The 22382-nt window shown below is 51.9% G+C and overlaps 7 protein-coding genes across 7 annotated transcripts; 4 read left to right on the forward strand and 3 right to left on the reverse strand.

The window, feature by feature from the left end:
- Positions 1 to 671: 671 nt before the first annotated feature.
- Positions 672 to 5696, forward strand: QC763_404610 (uncharacterized protein; the record flags this gene model as incomplete). The annotated part of the gene is made up of 8 exons (XM_062912108.1): positions 672 to 908; positions 988 to 1597; positions 1652 to 1887; positions 1952 to 2231; positions 2288 to 2521; positions 2577 to 3938; positions 3999 to 4122; positions 4175 to 5696. The coding sequence occupies 8 exons, from the start codon at positions 672 to 674 to the stop codon at positions 5694 to 5696; spliced, it is 4605 nt and encodes a 1534-aa protein (XP_062766320.1).
- A 119-nt stretch (positions 5697 to 5815) lies between these two features.
- Positions 5816 to 7152, forward strand: QC763_404600 (uncharacterized protein; the record flags this gene model as incomplete). The annotated part of the gene is made up of 3 exons (XM_062912107.1): positions 5816 to 6198; positions 6261 to 6648; positions 6715 to 7152. 3 exons carry the CDS (start codon positions 5816 to 5818, stop codon positions 7033 to 7035), a joined length of 1092 nt encoding a protein of 363 aa, XP_062766321.1. The 3' UTR covers positions 7036 to 7152.
- A 2998-nt stretch (positions 7153 to 10150) lies between these two features.
- QC763_404590 (uncharacterized protein) lies at positions 10151 to 11742 on the reverse strand (the record flags this gene model as incomplete). Its single annotated transcript, XM_062912106.1, has 7 exons — positions 10151 to 10306; positions 10368 to 10954; positions 11023 to 11083; positions 11139 to 11243; positions 11320 to 11457; positions 11530 to 11582; positions 11638 to 11742. The coding sequence occupies 7 exons, from the start codon at positions 11740 to 11742 to the stop codon at positions 10246 to 10248; spliced, it is 1110 nt and encodes a 369-aa protein (XP_062766322.1). The 3' UTR covers positions 10151 to 10245.
- A 1048-nt stretch (positions 11743 to 12790) lies between these two features.
- On the reverse strand, positions 12791 to 14804 carry QC763_404580 (uncharacterized protein; the record flags this gene model as incomplete). The annotated part of the gene is made up of 4 exons (XM_062912105.1): positions 14479 to 14804; positions 13270 to 14391; positions 13021 to 13202; positions 12791 to 12959 (listed from the first exon to the last, which is right to left on the reverse strand). The coding sequence occupies exons 1-4, from the start codon at positions 14548 to 14550 to the stop codon at positions 12791 to 12793; spliced, it is 1545 nt and encodes a 514-aa protein (XP_062766323.1). The 5' UTR covers positions 14551 to 14804.
- A 1191-nt stretch (positions 14805 to 15995) lies between these two features.
- Positions 15996 to 17889, forward strand: QC763_404570 (uncharacterized protein; the record flags this gene model as incomplete). The annotated part of the gene is made up of 3 exons (XM_062912104.1): positions 15996 to 16294; positions 16343 to 16806; positions 16859 to 17889. 3 exons carry the CDS (start codon positions 15996 to 15998, stop codon positions 17887 to 17889), a joined length of 1794 nt encoding a protein of 597 aa, XP_062766324.1.
- A 392-nt stretch (positions 17890 to 18281) lies between these two features.
- On the forward strand, positions 18282 to 20839 carry QC763_404560 (uncharacterized protein). Its single transcript, XM_062912103.1, has 2 exons — positions 18282 to 20015; positions 20071 to 20839. Exons 1-2 carry the CDS (start codon positions 18949 to 18951, stop codon positions 20321 to 20323), a joined length of 1320 nt encoding a protein of 439 aa, XP_062766325.1. The 5' UTR covers positions 18282 to 18948; the 3' UTR covers positions 20324 to 20839.
- QC763_404550 (uncharacterized protein) lies at positions 20419 to 22365 on the reverse strand. The gene is made up of 3 exons (XM_062912102.1): positions 22055 to 22365; positions 21933 to 22002; positions 20419 to 21873 (listed from the first exon to the last, which is right to left on the reverse strand). The coding sequence occupies exons 1-3, from the start codon at positions 22103 to 22105 to the stop codon at positions 20531 to 20533; spliced, it is 1464 nt and encodes a 487-aa protein (XP_062766326.1). The 5' UTR covers positions 22106 to 22365; the 3' UTR covers positions 20419 to 20530.
- Between the last annotated feature and the right edge of the window lie 17 nt (positions 22366 to 22382).

Genomic DNA, 22382 nt, shown 5'->3' on the forward strand with positions numbered 1-22382 from the left:
CCCATGTTGCACCATGACGATGGCGTAGCATGACACTGACGCCTGGACTGGAGGGAGGCTCAGGCACAACCAACCTAGAGTGGACTGTTTCTTTTTCTGAACGGGACGGGGCTCCGCTGGATTCAGCAACTGGGCCGGTTTGTGGGGTGACGTCTGACTTCCTAAAGCTACCATAGAATTTTTCTATTTGGCCGATTCGGCTCCCATGTGGCTTTTTACTATGAGGGTGTGTGGAGATGGGCTGGTGTAACAAGGGGAAGTCTGTGATGCGTTGTTGGCACTAGGGGCCATGAAATTTCTTTTCGGTAGGGAAAGGGGTTTCAAAACCAAGAACGGAGATGGCCACTACCTGCTATTTTCTCGACATGATCGACGATTCTCGAAGGCCTGGTCCCGGGAACGAGGAAAAGATTTTCAAAAAGATGCAAACAAAACTCGCCAAGTTCAAGGAACCATCGATGGCGGAATGGGCGAGAATTAATATGTAGCCGCTCATCTGCGAACCCAGGGCTCTGGGTGACCTCTTGTCCCCCCGATTTTTTTTGATTCTTCTGGAACTTCGACTTCTTCTCTGTCTGGTTCCCTCATGTCGAGTTGCATGAGACACTGATCACCCGTCGGGACGACTCACTGAACACGCGTCTCCTCAAGTCTGAACACGCGGTGCAGTCATGGATCCGCCAGCTTCCTCTCCGGTCTCGGCAGCATGCGCTCATCTTGACAACACGTTTGGCCCTCACGCCGGCGAGTGTCGAGGTGGATTCGACTTCACTCTATTTTTCGAAGAGACGATCCTCACAATCCTGCCCGCGGGACTCATCCTGCTCGTCTCACTTCCGAGAGTGTGGTTTATGTGGAGGAAAGCCAAGAAACTCACCAGTGGCAGTCACTTGGCAACTGTCAAAGTTGTATGTACTTTTCCCGGCCTGGCTCTCCTGTTTGTCAGCACCAGAGTACCTTTGATGCTAACAAATCATAATCTCATAGTCCATCTGGGTTGCGCTGGCTGTCCTTCAACTTGCAGCTCTGGTCCTCTGGTCAAGGCTCCCTTCCCCCGTCCGAACCCGGACCACCCTGGCCGCTGCTGCCCTCACCTTTGTTTCCTCTCTTGCCCTCTCGCTGCTGTCCTACGCTGAGCACACTCGCAACGTACGACCGTCCTCCATCATCGGTGCTTTTCTCTTTGCTACCCTCTTGTTTGACATTGCACGGGCACGAACCTTGTGGTTACGCGACCCGTATGTTGTTTCTCTGAACGAAGACGGTGACTCGTTTGATATCAACAAGGAGAATTCCCTGGCTTACCTTGCCGTCACTGCTGTCGTGGTGAAGGGGTTCTTGCTTGTCATTGAAGCCTTGGGCAAACGAAGGGTGCTTCGACCCGAGTTTAGGGGCTATGGCTACGGACCCGAAGCGACAAGCGGCCTCTACAACCGGTCCTTTTTCTGGTGGCTCAATCCATTGTTTTGGAAGGGCTTCCAGAGAGGCCGGGTGTTGGATGTCGACAAGCGAGGTGATCTCCCTGAGCTGGACAAGCATCTTCAGGCAGGTTACAATTATCGGCGTTTGGGGAATGCATGGGCTGCCACTGTCTCTTGTAAGTCAGTCCTTCGACATGACCTTGCCCACAGCTGCTGACAGTGACACACAGGCGGTGCTAAGAAGACCAAGTCACCTTATGCTTTGTTGCTGACAGCATTTGGTGTCCTGAAATGGGTTGTCTTGAGCACAGTTCCTCCACGGGCTGCCCTCACAGCCCTCATGTTCTGCCAGCCATTTCTCATCAATCGCACCATCAGACTGTCACAGGAGCCCATCACCGATGAGAGCACTCAGATTGGCTACGGCCTCATTGGGGCCTACTTCTTCGTCTATGTCGGCATTGCGGTATGTTCCTCTCATCACATCACCCCACATTGTGTACCGATGCTAACATCTCATCAATGCGTAGGTTACCATGGGACAGTACCAGCACAAGACATACCGTACCATCGCGATGGTTCGTGCAGGTCTCATCTCCATGATATATCACAAGACCAGCACTCTCAGTCTGAAGGACATTGATCCTGCTGCCTCCATGACGCTTATGAGTGCCGACATGGAGCGGATTGTGCAAGGATGGCAAACGATGCATGAGATTTGGTCCAACTCCATTGAAGTAGGCGTTGCCATCTTTCTGTTGGAGCGGCAACTGGGCATTGCATGTGTAGTTCCCGTGGCTTTGTCAATCTGTGAGTCAACGCGTGAATTTATCATTCGTAACGGTCATGCTGACAGCATATTACAGTGTCATTGCTTGGCTCTATGGTAGCTATGAACTTCATCGTCTCCCGGCAAGCCATGTGGTTGGAGGCCATTGAACGGCGTATTTCTGCCACATCAGCCATGTTATCATCCATGAAGGGCGTCAAGATGTGTGGTCTCAAGGACACATTGATGGCCAGCATGCAGAAGCTCCGGGTGGACGAGCTTTGCATCTCCAAGCGGTTCCGTAAACTGATCATCTGGAACATGGTATTTGGTGAGTCAACCCTGCCTTGAACCTCGCAATGCAACCAGTCGCTAACACATGACAGCCTATGTGACCCAGGTCTTTGCACCCGTTCTGACGTTTGCCATCTTTTCCGTCCGCGCACGGGATACTGGTGATAGGACGTTGGACACAGCGCGCGTCTTCACAGCGCTGTCACTGTTTGCCCTGCTCTCGGAGCCTTTGGCATCCCTTGTCATGTCCTTAGCGACGTTTCTGGGGTCCGTGGGTAGTTTCAGCCGCATTCAAAACTTCCTCCAGTCTGATGAGAGAGAAGATCCCCGAAAACAGGACCCTCACATGGTCTCGTCTGAACACTCGCTCGATTTGGCTTTGCCAATCGTGGACATGGAGAAGCCTTCGCCCCATGCCATTGTTATCGAGAAAGGTGACTTTGGTTGGGATGCTGAAAAGTCTCCTATTCTGAGCGACATTACCTTGACTGTGCCATGGCGCCAGTTGACCATCGTGGTTGGGCCGGTTGGGTGCGGCAAGTCCACTCTGCTCCAGTCCATCTTGGGCGAGATTCCTTCACTGTCGGGCTCTGTTCACCTTGGCTCGACCAGTGTTGCCTACTGCTCTCAAGACCCTTGGCACATGAATGGCACCATTAGAGAAGCCATTCTCGGCACCGCCAAGTATGATCCCAAATGGTACGGAAGAGTTCTCCGCGCCTGTGCTCTTGGTCGTGATCTCAAAGAGCTTCCTCACGGTGACTCCTCTCGGATAGGATCCGGTGGAATCGCTCTCTCAGGTGGCCAGAGCCAACGCATCGCCTTGGCAAGAGCGGTCTATGCCCGCCGTGAGATTGTCATCTTGGATGATGTCCTCAGTGGTCTCGACACCTCAACCGAGAACCATGTTTTCCACAGTCTATTTGGTGTGAAAGGCATCTTCACAGAGACGAAAGCTACCGTCCTGCTTGTCTCCTCTTCGGTCAAAAGACTGCCTTACGCTGCGTATGTCGTTTGTCTTGATTCCAGCGGCACGATCAGTGCTCAAGGAACGTTTGACGAGCTCAACCACGCCGGCACTGGTTACGTGTCTACTTTCTCCCTGGCCTCTAGACCGGACTGGACTTTCAAGCCAGACGACGATCACTTCAGTGATGATGATGATACCACTGATGTTGATCGTCCAAAGGAGTTGCATGAGACCGACTGTGGGACTTCGGTCTCGGGCTCTTCCAGAGAGAGGATTTCCCATTCTCACAGTCCTGAAAGGGCTGCATCTTCTTCGTCAGAGATCCAGACAGTGAATGAAGCTGACGCAATCAACACACTGGACTCGGGGAGACAGACTGGTGATGTGCAGATTTATACTTACTACATCAAGTCGGTGGGGCTGTGGCCGACCTTGATCTTTGTTTTGGGCATTGTTGCGTTTGTTTTTTGTATTTCGTTTCCGAGTGAGTTCCTACCTTGTCTGGTCCTTTCTTGCTTTGAGGCAAATACTAACACTATCATAGCTGTCTGGGTTCAATGGTGGGCTGCAGAAAATGAGATTCGCCCCAATGATAACCTGGGATATTGGATTGGCCTTTATGCCATGTTTGGAGGTATCGCCATTGTTGGTCTCACCATTGGCTGTTGGTATGTTATCCTTGCTATCGTCAGATTTGTCATGTGTACTGACCGGCAACAGGCAAATGATCATCAAGATGGTACCTCTGTCCGGAGAAAAGTTCCACCTGGCGCTCCTGAAGACCGTTCTGAGTGCACCCATGTCCTTCTTTGTCAAGACAGACACAGGCGTCACCATGAACCGCTTCAGCCAGGACTTGCAACTCATTGACATGGAGCTCCCCATCGCTGCCCTCAACACATTCACCACGTTGATTCTTTGCATCGCGCAGATGGCGCTCATCGGTGTTGGCTCCATCTATGCGGCCATCTCCTTCCCCATCGTTCTCATCACACTCTACCTCGTCCAGAAGTTTTACCTTCGCACATCCCGCCAGATCCGATTGATCGATATTGAAACCAAGGCGCCATTGTATTCCTTATTTGAGGAGTCGCTCCGCGGAATTGCCACCATCCGCGCTTTCGGCTGGCAAGACGCCCTCGAGAAGAAGAATCACACCCTCCTCAACCGCTCCATGAAACCGTTCTACCTCATGTATGCCGTCCAACGCTGGCTTACGCTTGTCCTGGACCTTCTTGTTGCAGGCATCGCTGTTCTTCTCATTATCCTCGTTGTCAATCTCCGCGGTACTGTTGCGGCAGGTGGTGTTGGGCTCGCACTCCTGAATGTCATCCAGTTCAGCCAGAGCGTCAAACTTCTCGTCACATTTTGGACAACCCTTGAGACGCAAATTGGATCGGTAGCTCGCATCAAGAGCTTCACCAGCACCGCTGTCCCATCTGAGGACCTTCCCGGCGAAGATCAAACTCCACCACCAAACTGGCCTCAGAAGGGTGCCATTGAGATCAAGAATTTCACGGCCGCGTACAACGAGGGTGACTCAGACCCTGTACTCAAGAACATCTCTCTTTCCATCGCTGCCGGAGAAAAGGTTGCTATCTGCGGCCGAACAGGAAGCGGCAAGACCTGTCTTGTGTCTTCGCTCTTCCGCATGACCGCTACTCACGCTGGCTCCATCTGCATTGACGGGGTGGACACGTCCACGATTCCCCGTGAGGATGTCCGCCGCCGGTTGGTCGGTGTCCCGCAGCATCCTTTCCTCCTGAAAGGGCCTGTAAGACTCAACGCCGACCCTCTTGGTCAAGCCACGGATGCACAAATACAGACTGCACTCCAAGAGGTCAAAGTCTGGGATATTGTCAGCAGATCTGGCGGACTGGATGCCGACATTGACAGCCTCAATCTTTCGCAGGGGCAGAGGCAGCTGTTCTGTCTTGCTCGTGCAATAGTGCGGCCGGGGAATATCCTTGTCTTGGACGAGGCCACCAGTACCTTGGACGGGAAGACAGAGGAGATGGTTCAAAGGTTGATTAGGAGGAAGTTTTGCGACTACACCATCCTTGCTGTGGCGCACAGGCTCGATACCATTATGGATTTTGACAAGGTGGTTGTGCTAGATAAGGGTAAGGTGGTCGAGTTTGATCGTCCTTGGAAACTGGTGGAGGAGGAAGGGGAAGGGGGCATGTTTAAGAAGCTGTGGTTGAAGAGCGTGGATGAGGATATTGAGGATGTTCCGGAATGAAGGACACCTCGGTGACTTTGGGATGAAACGGGGATCATTAGGTGGTGATGTTTTTCATTGGTGCGGATATTGTCTCTAGCTGTAGATACCTCGATTTGAGTTTATGAGTTTATGTAACAATGAATTTCAGTCAACATGTCGCTAGACCGAGACAGCGGATAGAGGTGGGTCGTGTCTTGGGCTTGCCAACACAATTCGGGAACCTGGAACAGGCGCCGGGGCCGGAGATATGGCAAATTTGGCGGGGTAATGACGGATTAAAGTGGGGGGCGGGGAGCTGGAGGGGCTGCTTATTTCGTGCTCAGCAGTGCTTGTCGAAAATAAATAGAAAGCAAGAGATCGTGATCGACGCCTGTTCAGAAACACTTGAAGCAGACACGCTCAGCCCTCCATCTCTCCTCCTGTTCCTTCGCTGCAAAGGCATCAGCTCGAATCCCCACAACCCCTGTACAATGGCGTCCAATCCTCCCGCGAAATGCTGCACCATTGGTGTCAAGCACGAGTAAGCATCAACCGGACACAGCACAGTGCGCCATCGCTGACCGCGCGCCTATTCTTTTCAAGAGGTGAAACCACAGGCCAATCCATCAAAGTAGCCAACAAGCATGACGCCTACCTCGCGACGCCCACCGCCGACAAGGCCCACAGGGGTGCTGGCATCCTCCTTATCCCCGACGTCATCGGTATTTGGAAAAACAGCAAGTTGATCGCCGACCAGTTTGCTGCCAATGGATACTTGACCTTGTTGATCGACGTGTTCAATGGCGACGCGCTGCCCCTGAACCGCTCAGGGCCCTTTGACTTCAACGCGTGGTTGACCAAGGGCTCTGATGGAAACAACCCTCACACAAAGGAGGCTGTCGATCCTATTGTTGAAGATGCGATCAAGGCACTCAAGGAAGAATACGGGGTGGAGAAGCTGGGGGCTGTTGGCTATTGCTTCGGTGCCAAGGTAGACCCGCTCACTTTGTTCGAAATCATGCCAGCTGCGTGCGGAGTGCTAACACGTGGAATGCAGTATGTCGTCAGACATTACAAGGATGGCATCAAGGTCGGTTATGCTGCCCACCCCTCGTTTGTCGAGGAGGACGAGTTGGCTGCTATTCAGGGCCCTTTCAGCATTGCTGCGGCCGAAACTGACTCCATCTTCCCTGCCGAGAAGCGCCACAGGAGCGAGGAGATTCTGCAAAAGACTGGTCAACCGTACCAGATCAACCTCTACTCTGGCGTTGAACATGGCTTTGCTGTCAGAGGGGACCCGAACATGAAGGCGACGAGGTATGCCAAGGAGCAGGCCTTCTTGCAAGCGGTCACCTGGTTTGACAACTATTTGCTCTAGATGAAGTCGGATTATGTTATAGCCAAAGCCTGTATGATGACCTGTCACAATACACCTTTAAGGTGTCAGCGTAAACACATCTCACAACTAAACCACAACTTTTGATGTATTGATAAAGTGTGATGTGGATATGTTAAAATATGTTCGATTGCTGATTGACTATTGGTTCTTTTCTTTTGCAACAGTTTGGGGGGGCTGGCCTGGGACCAATTTCGGTCGGAGTATTTACCTTAGGTACCAGGTAATCCAAGCCCTCAACGTAGTCGACCGCGGGTGTGTCGGGCAAGAATGAGAGCCAACAGAAAGACGGAATACAGAAACGAAACCCAAGCCGCAGTTATCACAATCCCACCCGCCTTCCCACCATCTTCTCTTCGCAGCCCCACCATCATCAGATCATCTGGAAGACGCATATCATAGTCTAAAAGTCCCACAGATATTTGTATCATGCTGATAGGAAAGGCCGCGGAGACCGAAAAGCATATAACCCAGTATTTATGGCTTCTAGTCCAGCGCCAGAGTCCCCGCCAAACACCAACACTCCTACACAGGATGACGTCCACAAAAGATATTTGACCACCTTTCAAACCGTTGTTTGTAGCCTGGTTGAGTTGGCCGTTGGCCATTTGTAACGGTGATTCAATCTCTATGATCTGAAGTTCGAGTGTGGTGGTCTCAGCCAGAAAAAGGACCGACTTCCACTTCCTGGACACCTTTGCCTCTGCGTTGGAAAGCAAGTTCCAGCAGGCATTAGCCCACAGTAAACAGACACTCCGAGTCCAAATCAGGAGGGTGGCGAGTACTAGGCACAATTGAACGTAGGAGAAGCCCCATCGGTACCGCTATTTGGAATTTCGATCAGCTACATGCTGTGTAAAACAGGAAAGGACAAGGTTGACAGAATTTAGTTTCTACGTGTACTCTTCTTTTATGAAAGGTTGACATACCCCTGTAGTTGGTTGACAAGAGCCGTACTGAGCGACCGCAGTACGGAATGCCCAAAAAGCGACCCATAGAAGCCATACCTTCCGACATACTCAGCGGCCGGGTCTCTGACTCTGCCTTCTTCAAAGCCTGCTTCCCCGATCATGGGACAGGCCGTTCTAAGCTGGTAGAACATGTGGTCTAACAGGGGATCGCCTTGAAACCATTTCAACCACAATAGGGGAAATAAATCACGGACGCCCGTAAAGGGATCGATGGCTCTCTTACCTACCTTTGCTGGATAACATGGTGAGAGTTCGTTGTCTCCACTAAACATCCATGGGCACCACAAAATGTTTGGTCCGATTGATCCGCTCGCCGTCATGAGTAACGTATGCAATGGGTCCAAATTCGGCAAATCGTATATAATTGCCTGTCTCTTGTTCAGCGACGAACGATTCGGTGCTAGCAGCGTAGCCGGTCATGGCGCTGGTAAGAGTGGGGAATGCCAAAATGAGTGTCAGTGACATGACGATGAAGGCAATAGCCACCCTTGATTGAACTATACGGTAGAAGGTCCTGTTACTGAGAGGACAGTAGATTGCGTCAATGGATGGCTCCTGGCGTAGGTAAATCATCCAGAATGTGCAATAGGAGACAGATCCGGTTTCAAGTGTTGTTGCTATATAGTCGGATAAAACGCGCCATAAGAGGCACGAAATCAAGAGCTGACCTAGACGCCCGACTAACCACACACGGAGTTAGGAGGCCTCACATTGCTAAATCAGCCGGTTTCGGGGGAATATTTACTAGGTCCCATGCAATATCAAGAACTTTGGCCTGAGCGAACGTAAAACTTCCTCCGTAGGTGATTTGAAAAAAGCCGGACTGAGACCACCAATTGTAACCTGTGCTCACAGGAATGAACGTGTCATCAGGGCGATAAGCAGTCGGGTTGGCAATCCAACAGGCCCATAACGGAAGACCAATCGTGAGTGAGACTAACAACGAAAACCAGAGAAGGAACGAAGACCATAGAGCTAGACGAAGCCAATGGTATTTGGTAGTGACCTCATCAGCCTCCGGTGTTTTTGCTGAGATGCTCGACGGCGATGGCACGTAAGAATTTCCAGCGGTTGCCGCCGTAGAGCAGGACCTTGCATTTGTACTCATACTCTCATGGTATAAACGACGGGGTCAACCTTTCAAAGAGGAGACATAGACAGGTATGTGATAATGAACCGAGCGGCGAACGGGGAACCCTTTTCCCTTTCCATGTTCGAGCCGGGGGCCGGCGTAAGACTGGCACATGTTGCCTGAGTGCAAGATGTAACATCAATAATTATCTCGCCTGGAACATAGCAAGCAAATTGCTTCTCGCATTGTTGAATCAGCCGTAACGGTATGCACAACGTTGGACAGAGGAAAGCCACAAATTGATGCCCGCAATGTTGTTTCAAGATTAAGGCACAGCTGAGAAGAGAAGGCAGTGTTGAAAGCGTCGATGCCTACCCTATCAACCTACCTTATTTACGTGCGGACAGCACCGATCAGCATACATATAGGGAAGGCAGCTACGGCAGGCACCGCCACTTTTGAGATGTCGGTAGATAACACACTGCATGTAAGATAGGTAGGCAAGTCTCTGACCTTTGTAAGCACCAGATGTAACCTGATAACTAACCTGGAAGTTACCTGCATTGTTCGAGGCTTCGAGCCAGAGATTCATGGTGTTGGGGCGGAAGGGACTCGACTATAGCGGCTGCAACAGACCATCGAGAGGACTTTCCCACCTTGGCTCGGTGTACCATATCGGACCCTGCATCTAGTCATCACCCACAATCATGAGCCACTGGAACTTCACGTGGAACCATTTCGCACTGATTCCTGGGATTGCGACCAGTTGGCAAACTACCTAGGGTCTTTGGCATGCAGGTGATGCCAGACCAAATTGGGAAAAACGCGAACACTTCGCACATGAGTAAGTATAAGAACCATTGTTGTCTCTATCTCATGATAGGTAAGATAGGTTAACCATGACTTGATTATTTACATCGCGTCCATTTTATGCATGGAGTAGACACTAACGCGTGTCATATGCTAGAACAAAGTATGCGTCAAGTCCCATTCACAAGCTCGGCTATCGCCAAAACCGTTTCCTCTTGTGATACATCATATGTACTAGGTAGGTCCCTTGTTTTCTGGCCGACCCAAATCTCCCACCTTCACTGTAGCCATCGTTGATTCCTCCGTACATGACCAAAGCATAAAAGAATGTGCATCATTCTAGGCTTCCGCGTCGCCAACAGCTTGCTCATCAAGCGGCTTTTGTGTCCATACCGTTGAGCTAAGCCGAGTCAAACGTTAGCAAATCTGCAGCCAAAAGTAGAAAGTGGGTTCAAACTTACCACCCATAATAGGCATGATAGTTGGGGTTGGCCAACGCGCTCCTCATCTTGCTGCACAAAACCTGCACCTCCTCAAACTTCCACCCCAAGATCTTCACCGCAAGGTAAAGAACATACCCCTCCAGCCCTTCCAAGCAGCTCTGCTTGTTAAAGGCTCCGACCTCTTTCCACTTCTTGTCCTTTGGCCATGTCCCCAAGGGCAACTTGTAATGCTCGACGTTGAACGGCCCAGGAAAGCCTGCTTCTTTCATCCACTCGGCATTCTTGCCCTTGTCGGACACCAAAAAGGTGCGGCGGATTTTCTCACCAGCTTCGTCAAAAATCCTGTTCCAGATGGCGTAAGGGTGTTTTGGATCCTCGATGGGGATGGAGCCGTCGTCGGAGGCGATGCGGATGGTGAAGTCGGTGTGCTCGAGCCAGCCGCCGGGCTTGAGGCAGCGGTAGGCTTGGCGGTAGAGTTTGGGCCAGTCTTCGATGGAGCCGATGAGGAAGCGGAGGTGAACGAGGTCGAACTTGTCAGCGGAGAAGGTCCAGTCCAAGGAGGCGTCATCAAGCTCGAAACGGCAGTTGGGGGGCGTCCATGTTGGCTGTATATTTTTTTTGGTAAGTATTTTGGTCATGAAACATGGGATACCGCATAAAGTGGTGGACACACCTGGATGGGAGAAAGATCAGTGCCGATGACTTCGGCGGCGGGAAATTGGTCCGCGCAGTCCCTTTTCATCATGTCAATATTGTGGTTCCCGGGTAGGAGTTGCAAGATAAACTTACAAGGCCCAAATACCGGTTCCGGTGCCCACGTCAAGAACAGCATCTGGATCTTCAACTGGTGACCGGAAAAGCGAGTTGTTGTGGATCAAATACATCATGTGGTGGCTGCATGTGCGTCAGTAATAAGCCCCATTCCCTAGCGATCAGATCTGATTAACAAGAAAAGCAGGTATAAACATACTGCAAGTCCAACCCATCATTTTGCTTGTCATCATTAGGTGCCCAGTACTCGGCCTCCTTGAAATTCTGATATGTGCGTCCATGAATCTCACGGTACTGCAAGATGGAAGAGCTGAGAGACGCGGTGGAAGATTCGGCACTGAAACAGTAAATTTTAGCAACTGGCGCATATTACCACTCGTCGACAATTGTGGGTGGTCGTTGGACATACTATCCAATGGCAGAGTCACCATCACCTTGAACCTCGGTTTCAAACTCGGGATCCTGGACAATTGGTCAGCTTTAGGGAGCGAGACATTGGTAAACTCGTCACACTCACCACAATGATGGGCGCGGCCTCCTCTCCGTGCGTGCCCGCTTCGGCGGCTGCCGCCGGTGGGCTCGAAGGAGCAGCGGGTGAAGATGGCGGCTTAGAAGACCCCATCTCGGCGGTAATGGCACTCCGAATCCGTTGGGAGCACAGAGGCGTATTTGTGTAATGTGAGGTGCCGGTCGGACTTTTTAGACGAGATGCGGCGATGTGGTTGTACGGCGTTGGTGTGGAGTGGGCCGGGGGACGATCAAGCCTGCGGAAGAGGCGGCGGCGCGGGCGGGAATGGCTCGGAAACGCGAACGGGACGACAGGTTGTGTAACGTGAGAAGTCGACGACGAGATGGATTGAAAAGACGGCCTTTTCTCTCGCCAGCAGCGGGGTTTCGGAGCGACAGTGGGTGTGCTACAGCTTCCAGAAGGGAGGAATGATCCGTTCCGATTTCCGATAGTGTGAAGACCCCTGCCGTGACCCCCGCTGGAGTTGGTTTGTGATGTGGTGAACAATCCTTGCAGCGAGTCCGACAGGATGCGATTTGTCAGGAGGTTTCCCTTATTCGGGACGCAAGACAAGCAGATGCAGACTACTTATGTATTGCCCAAGTCTTGTCCAATAGGATGCTTTCGCGGCCTCGACTTGCAGGTGCAGCAAACTGGTATGCGCGCAGGTAGGTATTCCTTTTGGTCCACGTGCATAATGCTACCCTGCTCAGCGTGCGAAATATGTCCTGTTCTGTCATGTCAAGACGCTTGAAGACGGGGTTTAGAACTGGCATTAAGGCTGGCTCTATTAGTAACGTTAGACTTATCATTTTCTTGCCAACACAACTGCCCTGCACCTTCTTGATGAATCTGGACTCGAGAGCAAAGCGGTTCTGTTGATTATCTAGACCCTGATCAATCAGAAGGCAGCGGAACGGTTCAGGGGCTCAGGGGTGGGCTTCAAGGGGCTCAGCAGCGGTTGGTGTCCCCCTGTGTCCATCTCCAAATGCCATTGGCCAAAATCACCAACATGCCTGCTTTTTTTTCCAGCTTTTTGGAATTGTCCACATCAAAATGGAGAATAAAATACATCCTTGTCATCATAAAGAGCTACCGTGCAACTCCCCACGCTCCCACGCTCCTCGAACCACTGATCCGCTTCGTCAACATTCGACTGCCATCATTTGGACACATGTCTAACAGGGAAGAGCCGAATGTTCAGCGGCTTCTTGACCCAGAGACCAAAAGACTTTGCCTTCGGAAACATTTGTGACTTTTCGTCGGCCAGAGCCAAGTCAAAGTTCCAGATGAACCTTGCTAAGATGACCCGCATTTCGACGTAGGCCAAACTATTGCATCGTAGTCAGAATAAGTCCCCAGGCTAGGTAAAGCTATGTAGGCGATACTCACTTTTTGCCAATGCAGTTTCGTGGGCCAACTGAAAATGGCTGCAGTGCACTGTGTCTACTCTTGTCGAACACTATGCCTTCAAAGCTATCTCCTCCAAGCCAACGCTCGGGGATGAACTTGTCGGGCTCAGTGAAGTTGCGGGAAAGGTGGTTCACAGCCCATGGCCAGATCTCGAGGCCGGTCTTGAATCAGTTCTTGGTTAGCTGGCTATGCGTCATATTTGTTTGCGAGCGTAGGTCATGAGCTTACATTCTCTGGAATTTGCCATCCCAGAATCACGTCCCCACCTTTGGCCGCCTTGCGTGGAAGATTGGCCGGTACAGGCGGGAATAATCTCATTGCTTCGTCCAAAACGGCAAGCATATATGTCAATCTGTTGACACTGAAGAAGTTGATCTCATCTTCGCTTTTGAACTGACCCCTGACCTCCTCTGCCAGCCTTGTCTGAACGCGGGGGTATGTCGCCAGGTAATATGTTGTTGCCGACAGCGCAGTAGCCGTGGTTTCGCTTCCTGCCAGAATCAACAGCCTTGCGTTCATTGCCATCTCTTCTATTGTCAAGGGTCTTCCGTTGTTGGCCTTGGATCCGTTGGTCAGGGCCTGAACGAAGTCCGGTCTTTCAACACCAGAGTTGAGTCGCTTGACCACCTGGACGCGGGCGAATTCAGCCTGTTCATTGGTATGCTTTGCTGGGTGGTTCCAAGGGGCCAGAACCTTGACGACTCTGGAAAAACTGGGGAAAAACCAGTTCATAACCAGCAACATGGCGAATTCCTTGACTCCCTTGAGGATGGCCGTGACCCAGGGGTGGTATGAACTGCTCTCCAAGCAACCAAAAGGAGCACCGAACGACAGGTCACCAATGATATCAAAGGTTGTAAAGTTGAACCAGGCGCCCATGTCCGTAACGGCCTCTTCTCGTCCTCCCTTAGTCAATTCCTGCAGACGATCCATCAGCAGGTCGATGTACTGCGTGATAAGGGGTTGCTGGTCCTGCATCGCTTTTGCTGAGAATCCGTGGCTCAGGATCTTACGGAAGCGGCTGTGATCCTCACGGTTCGCGCCCAAGATGTTGTGCATCGACATCTTGTAGAAAACAGGGTCCTTTCCGTGTTCTGGTTGACCAGCCTTGCGGTGGCCTCGAATGGCATTGTAAGCGTCGGGATGTGCAAAGGAGACACGATTTGGTGCAACGCGGATGACGTCGCCGTATTTCTCGTGCAATCGGTGAATGTTACTCGACATTCGTCCTGAAAGCCATGCTCGGGTGAATGGTATCGGGGTCGCCGCCCAAAGCTTTGGACCGGGAAGAGATCGAAGAGGATGGAGGAGCAGGTTGTAGAGGACTGTAGATAATAGTATCATGATAGTCTGTACCGAAAGCATTGATCGAATCAGAAATAGGCGCTCAGGTCAATATAAAGCAACGCGAAGTGTTGGAGAATGGAGATTTCCTACCGCCCCAGCAAGCCATGTTGGCCAAGCAATGAATGGATACGTCCCGAGAGAAATTCTGTCAAGAATTGCCATGGTGCAGCTCGTAAAGGATGGGGGTTATTGTCAAGGTAAGTATTGGGGGAGAAAGGTGGCTCTGAGGTTCAATAAGTAAGGTAGGTGTCGCCATCACTCGCTGTAATCACCCGTTGCATAACGTGTAATGTGTTCGGGCATAGGACGGCACTGTTGGCATACCACATTGTTCCTGCGGTCGGAGGAAACGGGACTCGAAGAAGGTACACTGGACACCATCATCAGGAAACGTCAACGTCGGCGTTAACACATTTAGTCATCAGCCTCGGTGCAAGGAATTCCCCGTTGAATGGATACGCCCCGTCGTATCGCCATGTTGTACACACCTCCACTAGGTGTTGCTCATTGAGAGTGTGACTAGGTGCTCATTTCGACAGTTCCACAGTCATTGCGACGTGAGATGTGGGCAACATGAACACAATTCATCATCATTCACTCAACGTTGTACTCGCGCTCAACGGTTCCATTCAGCACCGAATGATCATCAGCGCGTCGTTAAGTTTACCACTGTCGGCAATTCGTAATACAGTAATCATCTCAGGCTCGTCTTGCCCCTACGCTGACAACCTCCAACATCGATTTCGAGCCGCGTCTGCTCGGCAACCGCTAATGCCAGGTCGCACACAAGCAATATCATATGCTTGCTATAATTCTGGTCATGTAAGGTAATTCTGGAAACATACTCGAATAGCGAGGTAGGTACTTGAAGTTCAGGCAGGACAACACCAAATGATTCCAATATTTCACCTTTCGGCCTCTTCAGAGGCAACCGCAACATTCCACCGGGCAGGCTGGTAAAGCATTGGAAAGTGAAAAAGGACCGCAGGTAGTGCCAAATTCAGCAGCCCAGAACCATTGCTGGTCCATCTCGATGCTTTCGGCGGGCTCTCCGAACTACACATAGATTTGTTTTCAGACACACTTCACGGTGAGCAAACCCTCCTATTATCGGGGGTGGGTTTTGCTGGAGCGTCGTACAACTAAGTAACACGTCACAGAAACTGCGCGCAATATTTGGCCTAGTAGAATGATTCGCTTCATTGCTTCCGACTGCAACCCCTCGTAGACACGTGCCATGCCAGACCTCCGAGCTGTCTCCAACAATCGATAGCTACCTACTTCAGACGACACCCGCCAGCCCCCCCACCAAACTCACCTCACACTAAGCTGTCCTTAGTGGCGGCAAACAAATCTGCTGCCGAGACGGGATTGCGGGGCCTTTACCCGCTCAACTTCATCCGGGAAATCGACCTGGCCATGTTATGGTCTCGACATCCTTTGTCAGCTGGTGGGCAGCGACATGGCTGCTGGTTGTGCGAACTTTGTTATATCCTGATTGCATTTGTCCGCTGAGACACTCACCACCCACACACGACACCACCTGCCATTGGATTACCTAGTTACCACACGTTGAGTTCGCCATCGTGGGTGGGAAACTGCAAGCCATGTTCGCAGACAGGCTTTTGGACAATATCATATTGGCCAAGTGCCAGTTGGCCATTGCCGACGTCGGTATTAACAATGTCGTCCTCGGGTTGTTGACCGTCGCAGTCATTGCTGTTGCAGTCGACTACGCGCACATGCTCCATCTGAGATCAAAGATGCCACCTGGGCCCTTCCCGCTACCCATTGTTGGCAACACATTCTCGCTCCCAGACAACAAGCCATGGATCTACTTTGAGGAGCTGTCCAAGAGATACAACACACCACTTATCACATACTGGATTGGGCGGCAAGTACCTAGGTAGCTTCACAAACTAGCAATCGAGTTGCTAACGCCCTGTTCACGCAGGAATCCCACACTTTGGATCAACGAAGCTTGGTGTGCCCATGAGATATTTGAGAAGAAGGCTCAAATCTACACTTCAAGGCCTCGGATGATTGTTTTTGGAGAGCTAGGTTCGGGTCAGTCAAACCTGGTGACGATGCAAATTCGCAACCAAGAGGAGCGCGAGCGATGGCGAATTCACCGCAAGCTGATGCACATTGGAGTTGGCGTGCAGTCGGTTCGGGGGTATCGCGCTATCCAGAACAATGAAAGTAAAATCATTGCCTTGGACTTTCTGAGGGAGCCCAAGGAGTACGTCAAGCACCTGGAGAGGTATGCCACGAGCGTCGTGTCTATCATTGCGTTTGGGCGAAGGGTTGCCAGCTACAATGACCCCATCATCACGGAGGTTATTGCCTTGATGCAGCTGGCAGCTGATCTCAACGTTCCCGGCAAGTCTTTCCCCATGCTGCTCGAGACGTTTCCTAGTGCGTATCCCTGTCCTGTTCAGACATACGGAAAGCCGACTGACCAAATCAGTCCTTGCCAAGTTTCCGCGATTCATGCCGTGGTTCAAGGGACTCGGAAGCCGTAACTCAAAAGGCGGTCACTACTTCTTCTACACGCTGGCCGAGGAGGCTATCGAGCAGTACAACCAAAAGTCCCCTTCGGAACAAGCCAGCATGCCTACGCCCTATGTCAAGACTCTGTTCGAAGAAGCTGATAAGTACAAGTTGCCAGTCGCCGAGCTCTCCGGTTTGACCGGAAACCTCTTTGGTGCCGGGGCCGACACATCCTCAAGCACACTTGTCAGCTTTATCTTGGCATGCTGCGCGTTTCCAGAGACTGTGAAGAAGGCCCAGGAAGAGCTCGACCGCGTGATCGGGCCGAATCGCTCACCACACTGGGACGACTCACCAAACCTGTCTTACATCAACGCCTTTGTACGAGAAGTGCTTCGCTGGAGAAGCGTAGCTATCATTGGTGGCCAACCTCATTCGCCCACCCAAGATGACACCTACAACGGCTGGCTCATACCCAAGGGTTCCTGGATCCAAGGCAACGTCTGGGCCATCCACCATCATGAGAGAGAATTTCCAGACCCGGACCGTTTCTACCCCGACCGATATCTGGAGGGCAATGATTACAAGCGCCCGTTCCCTAATGACAAAGGCTACATGACCTTTGGCTGGGGGAGGCGTGTGTGCAGCGGACAAGCACTCGCGGAACAGGGAACATGGATCAGTGTTGCTCGACTGTTATGGGGGTTCAACATCCGTAAAGCTCGTGACCCCACGACAGGAAAGGAGATCGATGTGGACATCTTTGCCTTCACCAACGGTCTGAACATGCGGCCCCAGCCGTTCCCCTGCGAGATCGTGCCAAGGAGCCAGGAGATCAAGGAAGCTATCGAGCGGGAGGGGCGGCAAGCGTTGCAAGATCTCAAAATCCATGACGGGGAGAGCCAATACAGGATGAGCACGTTCTACCAGCAACAAAAGAAAAAGGTGGCTCAGGAGCCCATCATCGATGAGAAGGGCAACGTCAGGTTTGTCAAGGTCGGGCAGTGACCTCATGCAAGAAAGTACAAGGGATGATAGGAAGAGTCTAGTGAAAGAGGCAAAACTGAAACTTTATTGATCCAACGCCCTTGCACACAAGTAACCACGCCAATGCCGTTGTTTGGATGTCATGACATGGTTTAAATCCTCGAACAGTTTTAGTTATCTCGAGGTACCCCGAGAATTTTGACCACAGACTAAAACATGGTAGAAATGGTGGTTTTACGTTATGAAAAATATCACGGGATATGACCGTCGCAACGATACATGAAATGAAGAGCATTCAAGTCGAAGCAATCGAAGGTGGTTGTGGTAGGCGAGTAACCCTAACCCTATAATGCCCCTGAAACCCCTGAGAACCGGAAAACAACACCCAGTGTACCTACTCCAACAAAGGACATGGCTTGTCAAAAAATGGCCCTCCATGTTCTGTGTTAGCGTAAGCGACGTCACGCGGGCAGTTCTCCATTCAAGCAAGCTTTTCTTTGCCTTTTTCTTTCAGCTTCAGTTTGGAGAAATCGCGGCACTGGCGACGATCGTGTGGGCATGTGGCAATCCCCAAGACCTGGTCACCTAGGATGCGGGGGTGTATTCCCCGCATTCACAGTGAAGCGCGTTCTCCACGGTCATGGGAAAACGCGTGACGCCCACGCTTGGTTGCTGTTCAGCTGTTGGGGGCACCTATTCGGCATCTGATGTGAGGGGCACACTACCAACATGTCGGATCATGGTGTCAGCGTGGAGGCGAGGAAATCCCGATCCGGAAATCGAACAGTTCTTCGGAGGCAGACAAGGAGAGAGGGAAACGCTGACCGGGGCCGGCACGTCAATAGCCTGATTGCCAAATTCGGGGACAACTTTATGATGAGGGTCGTGCGGTACCAGCAAATTGCCATGCATAAGAGACTGGTCCCCATCATGTAGCAGTTGACGTTGCAGTACATCCAAGTTACAGATATAAGCCGTTGATAGACGCAACAAACCACCCACGCACCCGTTTAATAGCCAGACTTATCACCATACCTACCTTCTCCAACCGCCAGACCAACACCACAGAGACTCACAATCATGGCCCCCACGCCCACCGGCATCAACGTGATAATTGTCGGCGCCGGCTTCGGTGGCCTTACAGCAGCAATCGAGTGCCACCGACAAGGCCACAACGTCACCATCTATGAGAACTTCCCCGCTCTCAAGACACTCGGCGACATCATCTCCTTTGGTGCCAACGGCGGGCGTATCTTTGCCCGCTGGGCCGACGGCGCCATTGCCAGAAAGCTCCGTTCCCTCTGCATCGACCTCACAGACTACGGCTTCCGCATTCACAAGTACGACACGGGCGAGGTAGTCTACCACCAACCCACTCCACCCCAGCGCGAGGAGGCGCCCGTCTTCAATGGCCACCGCGGCGAGCTGCATGAGGTGGTGTTCAACTACGCCAGGGACGAACTCGGCATCCCGATCCACCTCGGCCAACACGTCGATGAGTACTTTGAAACCGAGGACAAGGCCGGAATCGTGCTCAAATCTGGAGAGCGGGTCGAGGCCGACATTGTCATTGGGGCTGATGGCGTCAGATCAAAGGCGAGGGAGCTTGTTCTTGGGTACGTAGACAAGCCCAAGAGCAGCGGCTATGCTGTCTGGCGGGCGTGGTTCTCTAACAAGGACATGATTGCCGACCCACGCACCAAGGAGTTTTGTGAGAATGGGGATACCTTCAACGGCTGGATCGGGCCCGACGTGCACTTCCTCTTCAGCACAATCAAGGGCGGCAAGGATTGCTGTTGGGTGCTCACCCACAAAGATGAGCACGACATCGATGAGTCATGGTCTTTCCCGGGCAAGCTGGAGGACGTGTATAAGGTTTTGGAGGGGTGGGATCCCGTCTGCAAGGCCATCGTGGAGAAGACCCCGAGCTTGGTGGACTGGAAGTTGGTCTACCGAGACCCCCTGCCCACCTGGGTGAGCAAGCACGCGCGAATTCTGCTCTTGGGTGACGCTGCCCACCCATTCTTGCCTACCAGTGCCCAGGGAGCCACTCAAGCGATGGAGGATGGTGTCACGATTGCCGTGGCCTTGAAGCGCGGGGGGAAGGATGGTGTCCCAGCTGCAGTGAGGGCTCACCAAGAGCTCAGGTATGTTCAGCAACGTCTCGAGTCTGGATTGGGTGTTCCGCTAACATGACAACAGATATGAACGCGTTAGAGCTGTGCAAAAGACTGGCGAGTCCACTCGCGACAGATGGCACAAGACGGACTGGGAAACTGTTAAACAAAACCCGAAGAGCATTGAGTTCCCACGAGAGGACTGGATCCATGGCTTTGACGCTGAAAAGTACGCAGAGGATAATTACGACGAGGCGATCAAGAAGCTGGCAATTAAGCAGGAGCCAGAGGAGGAAACCGCTCCGTTGGCAGCTGTACCTCCAGCTGTAGTGGTTTAGAATTTCGTTACCTTGGGTACCTAGTCATGAAGTCCAGTCGTGGCGCTTGGGAGCATGTTTTGCTTAAGCTGTAGAGGTAGTTTCCAATATCATCCGTGTTGAACAGGATGCCTTGTTTTATGTGAAAACCCTAGTTGAAAACGGACATGCTCCTGGCCAACCCGCTAGCTACCTGTCAGCAATTGCATAGAGATATCTACGTACATTTCACTCTTCTTCCAAGGCCATGATAACGCTCTTCACCTCCAGAAAGTTGTCCATGCTGCACAATGCCCCCTCGCGCCCCTGTCCACTTCCCTTGTACCCACCAAAAGGTAGGTCATATGCAGTATTCGGGCTGGTGGTGTTGATACCCACATATCCACTCTCCAGCGCTTGTACGACTCTCATGGCTCTGCTGATGTCCTTGGTGAAGACCGAGGCATACAACCCAAACTCGGTATCATTCGCCTTGGAAATGGCCTCCTTCTCGGTCTCAAAGGTGTTGATGATAACCACTGGCCCAAACACCTCTTCCTTGGTTATTTTAGCCTCCTCTGGGGTATTCAGGAAGATGGTCGGTTCGATAAAGTATCCATTCGAGGTCTCCAACTTTCCAGACCCCCCAAGAGCGAGAGTGGCGCCCGAGTCTTTCGCCGAGTTGATGTAAGAAAGCACATGCTTGTACTGAAGCTCATCTGCCTGGGGGCCATGATTCGTCTCTTTGTCCAAAGGGTTGCCTGACTTGACGCTCGAGCTGTAGCTAACTTTGAACTGCTCGACGAATTTCTCGGCGATGGTTGACTGTACGTAGATGCGGGAATTGGCCATGCAAACCTGCCCAGAGTTGAACTGCATGCTCCAGCGGGTCTGGGCAACCGCCTTCTCGAGGTTTGCGTCGTCGAAGATGATGGCGGGTGACTTGCCTCCAAGCTCGAGAATGACCTTCTTAAGATTTGTTCGCGCCGCCTCCTCCTGGATGAGCTTTCCCGTACGGCTCGAGCCTGTAAAGCTCAGTGCCCTGACATCCATGTGGCGGGACAGGATCTGACCAGAGGGGATGCCGTGACCGGAGAGAACATTGAAGACCCCCGGCGGGAAGCCTGCTTCTTTGACGAGCTTGGCGATTCGAGCAACTGCCAGAGGCGCCTTCTCCGAAGTTTTGAGAACAACCGTGTTTCCCGTTATCAGCGCTGGCGCTGACTTGGACGCAAAAAAGTGCACTGGCACATTCCACGGAATGATGAGAGCTACCACCCCGAATGGCTGGCGAAGCGTCATGGTGACATGACCAGGGGTGTTGACACTGGCCTGGCCCTGAATATGGGGCCAGGCCTCAGCGTAGTGGTCATATTGCCCGGCTGCGGATTCGGCGAAGAAGTGGGTAGAAACGGGCATCCCCATCGCCACAGCGTCCAGCTTGGCAATTTCATCTCTGTGCTCCCGGATAAGAGCGGCGAGCTTCTTCAGGTAAACAGCACGTTTTGCTGGACCCAGCGCTGACCAAGCGGGGAAGGCTGCTTTGGCTGCAGCCACCGCTCTATTGGTGTCATCTGCGGTAGCTTCAGGAACTACGCATCGTCATCAGTTGATGTTCTCGTTAAATTGGAAAAAGTGGGCGATTATTTACCTTCTCCTGACACTTCTCTAGTGGCGGGATTGTAAACGGAAAATGTCTTGCCATCCGAGGCTTCAACGAGCTAAAGGTATGTCAGTGGGCTTCTAGGTACTTGGCAACGATGGGAATCACACCTCTCCATCTATCAACATCCGTGGCCGGATGGGACTGGTGCTAAATGCCATCCTGGCTTGATTCTGAGGTTATGTCACTGATACAGTGTAAAGGGGCCGGAATTCACACCAAGTTGCCGTGAGTCGTGGTAGGCAGGTAGGTACCTTAGGCAATGGTGAAAGAAAGTTTCCACAGGAATTTGCCAGAACATGAAAGTAAACTTGCGATGAAGTCTTCTTTCGGCGTTAAGTTCCACCGGCATCCATAAGCCAGTTTGATCCGCGTCTCTATATCAAGATATGCTAACCCCGCAGTAACATTGTCTCCATTTTGGGAAGCTCAAACCGG

The sequence above is a fragment of the Podospora pseudopauciseta genome, chromosome 4 (assembly GCF_035222475.1).
Source record: "Podospora pseudopauciseta strain CBS 411.78 chromosome 4, whole genome shotgun sequence".
Classification (NCBI taxonomy): domain Eukaryota; kingdom Fungi; phylum Ascomycota; class Sordariomycetes; order Sordariales; family Podosporaceae; genus Podospora; species Podospora pseudopauciseta.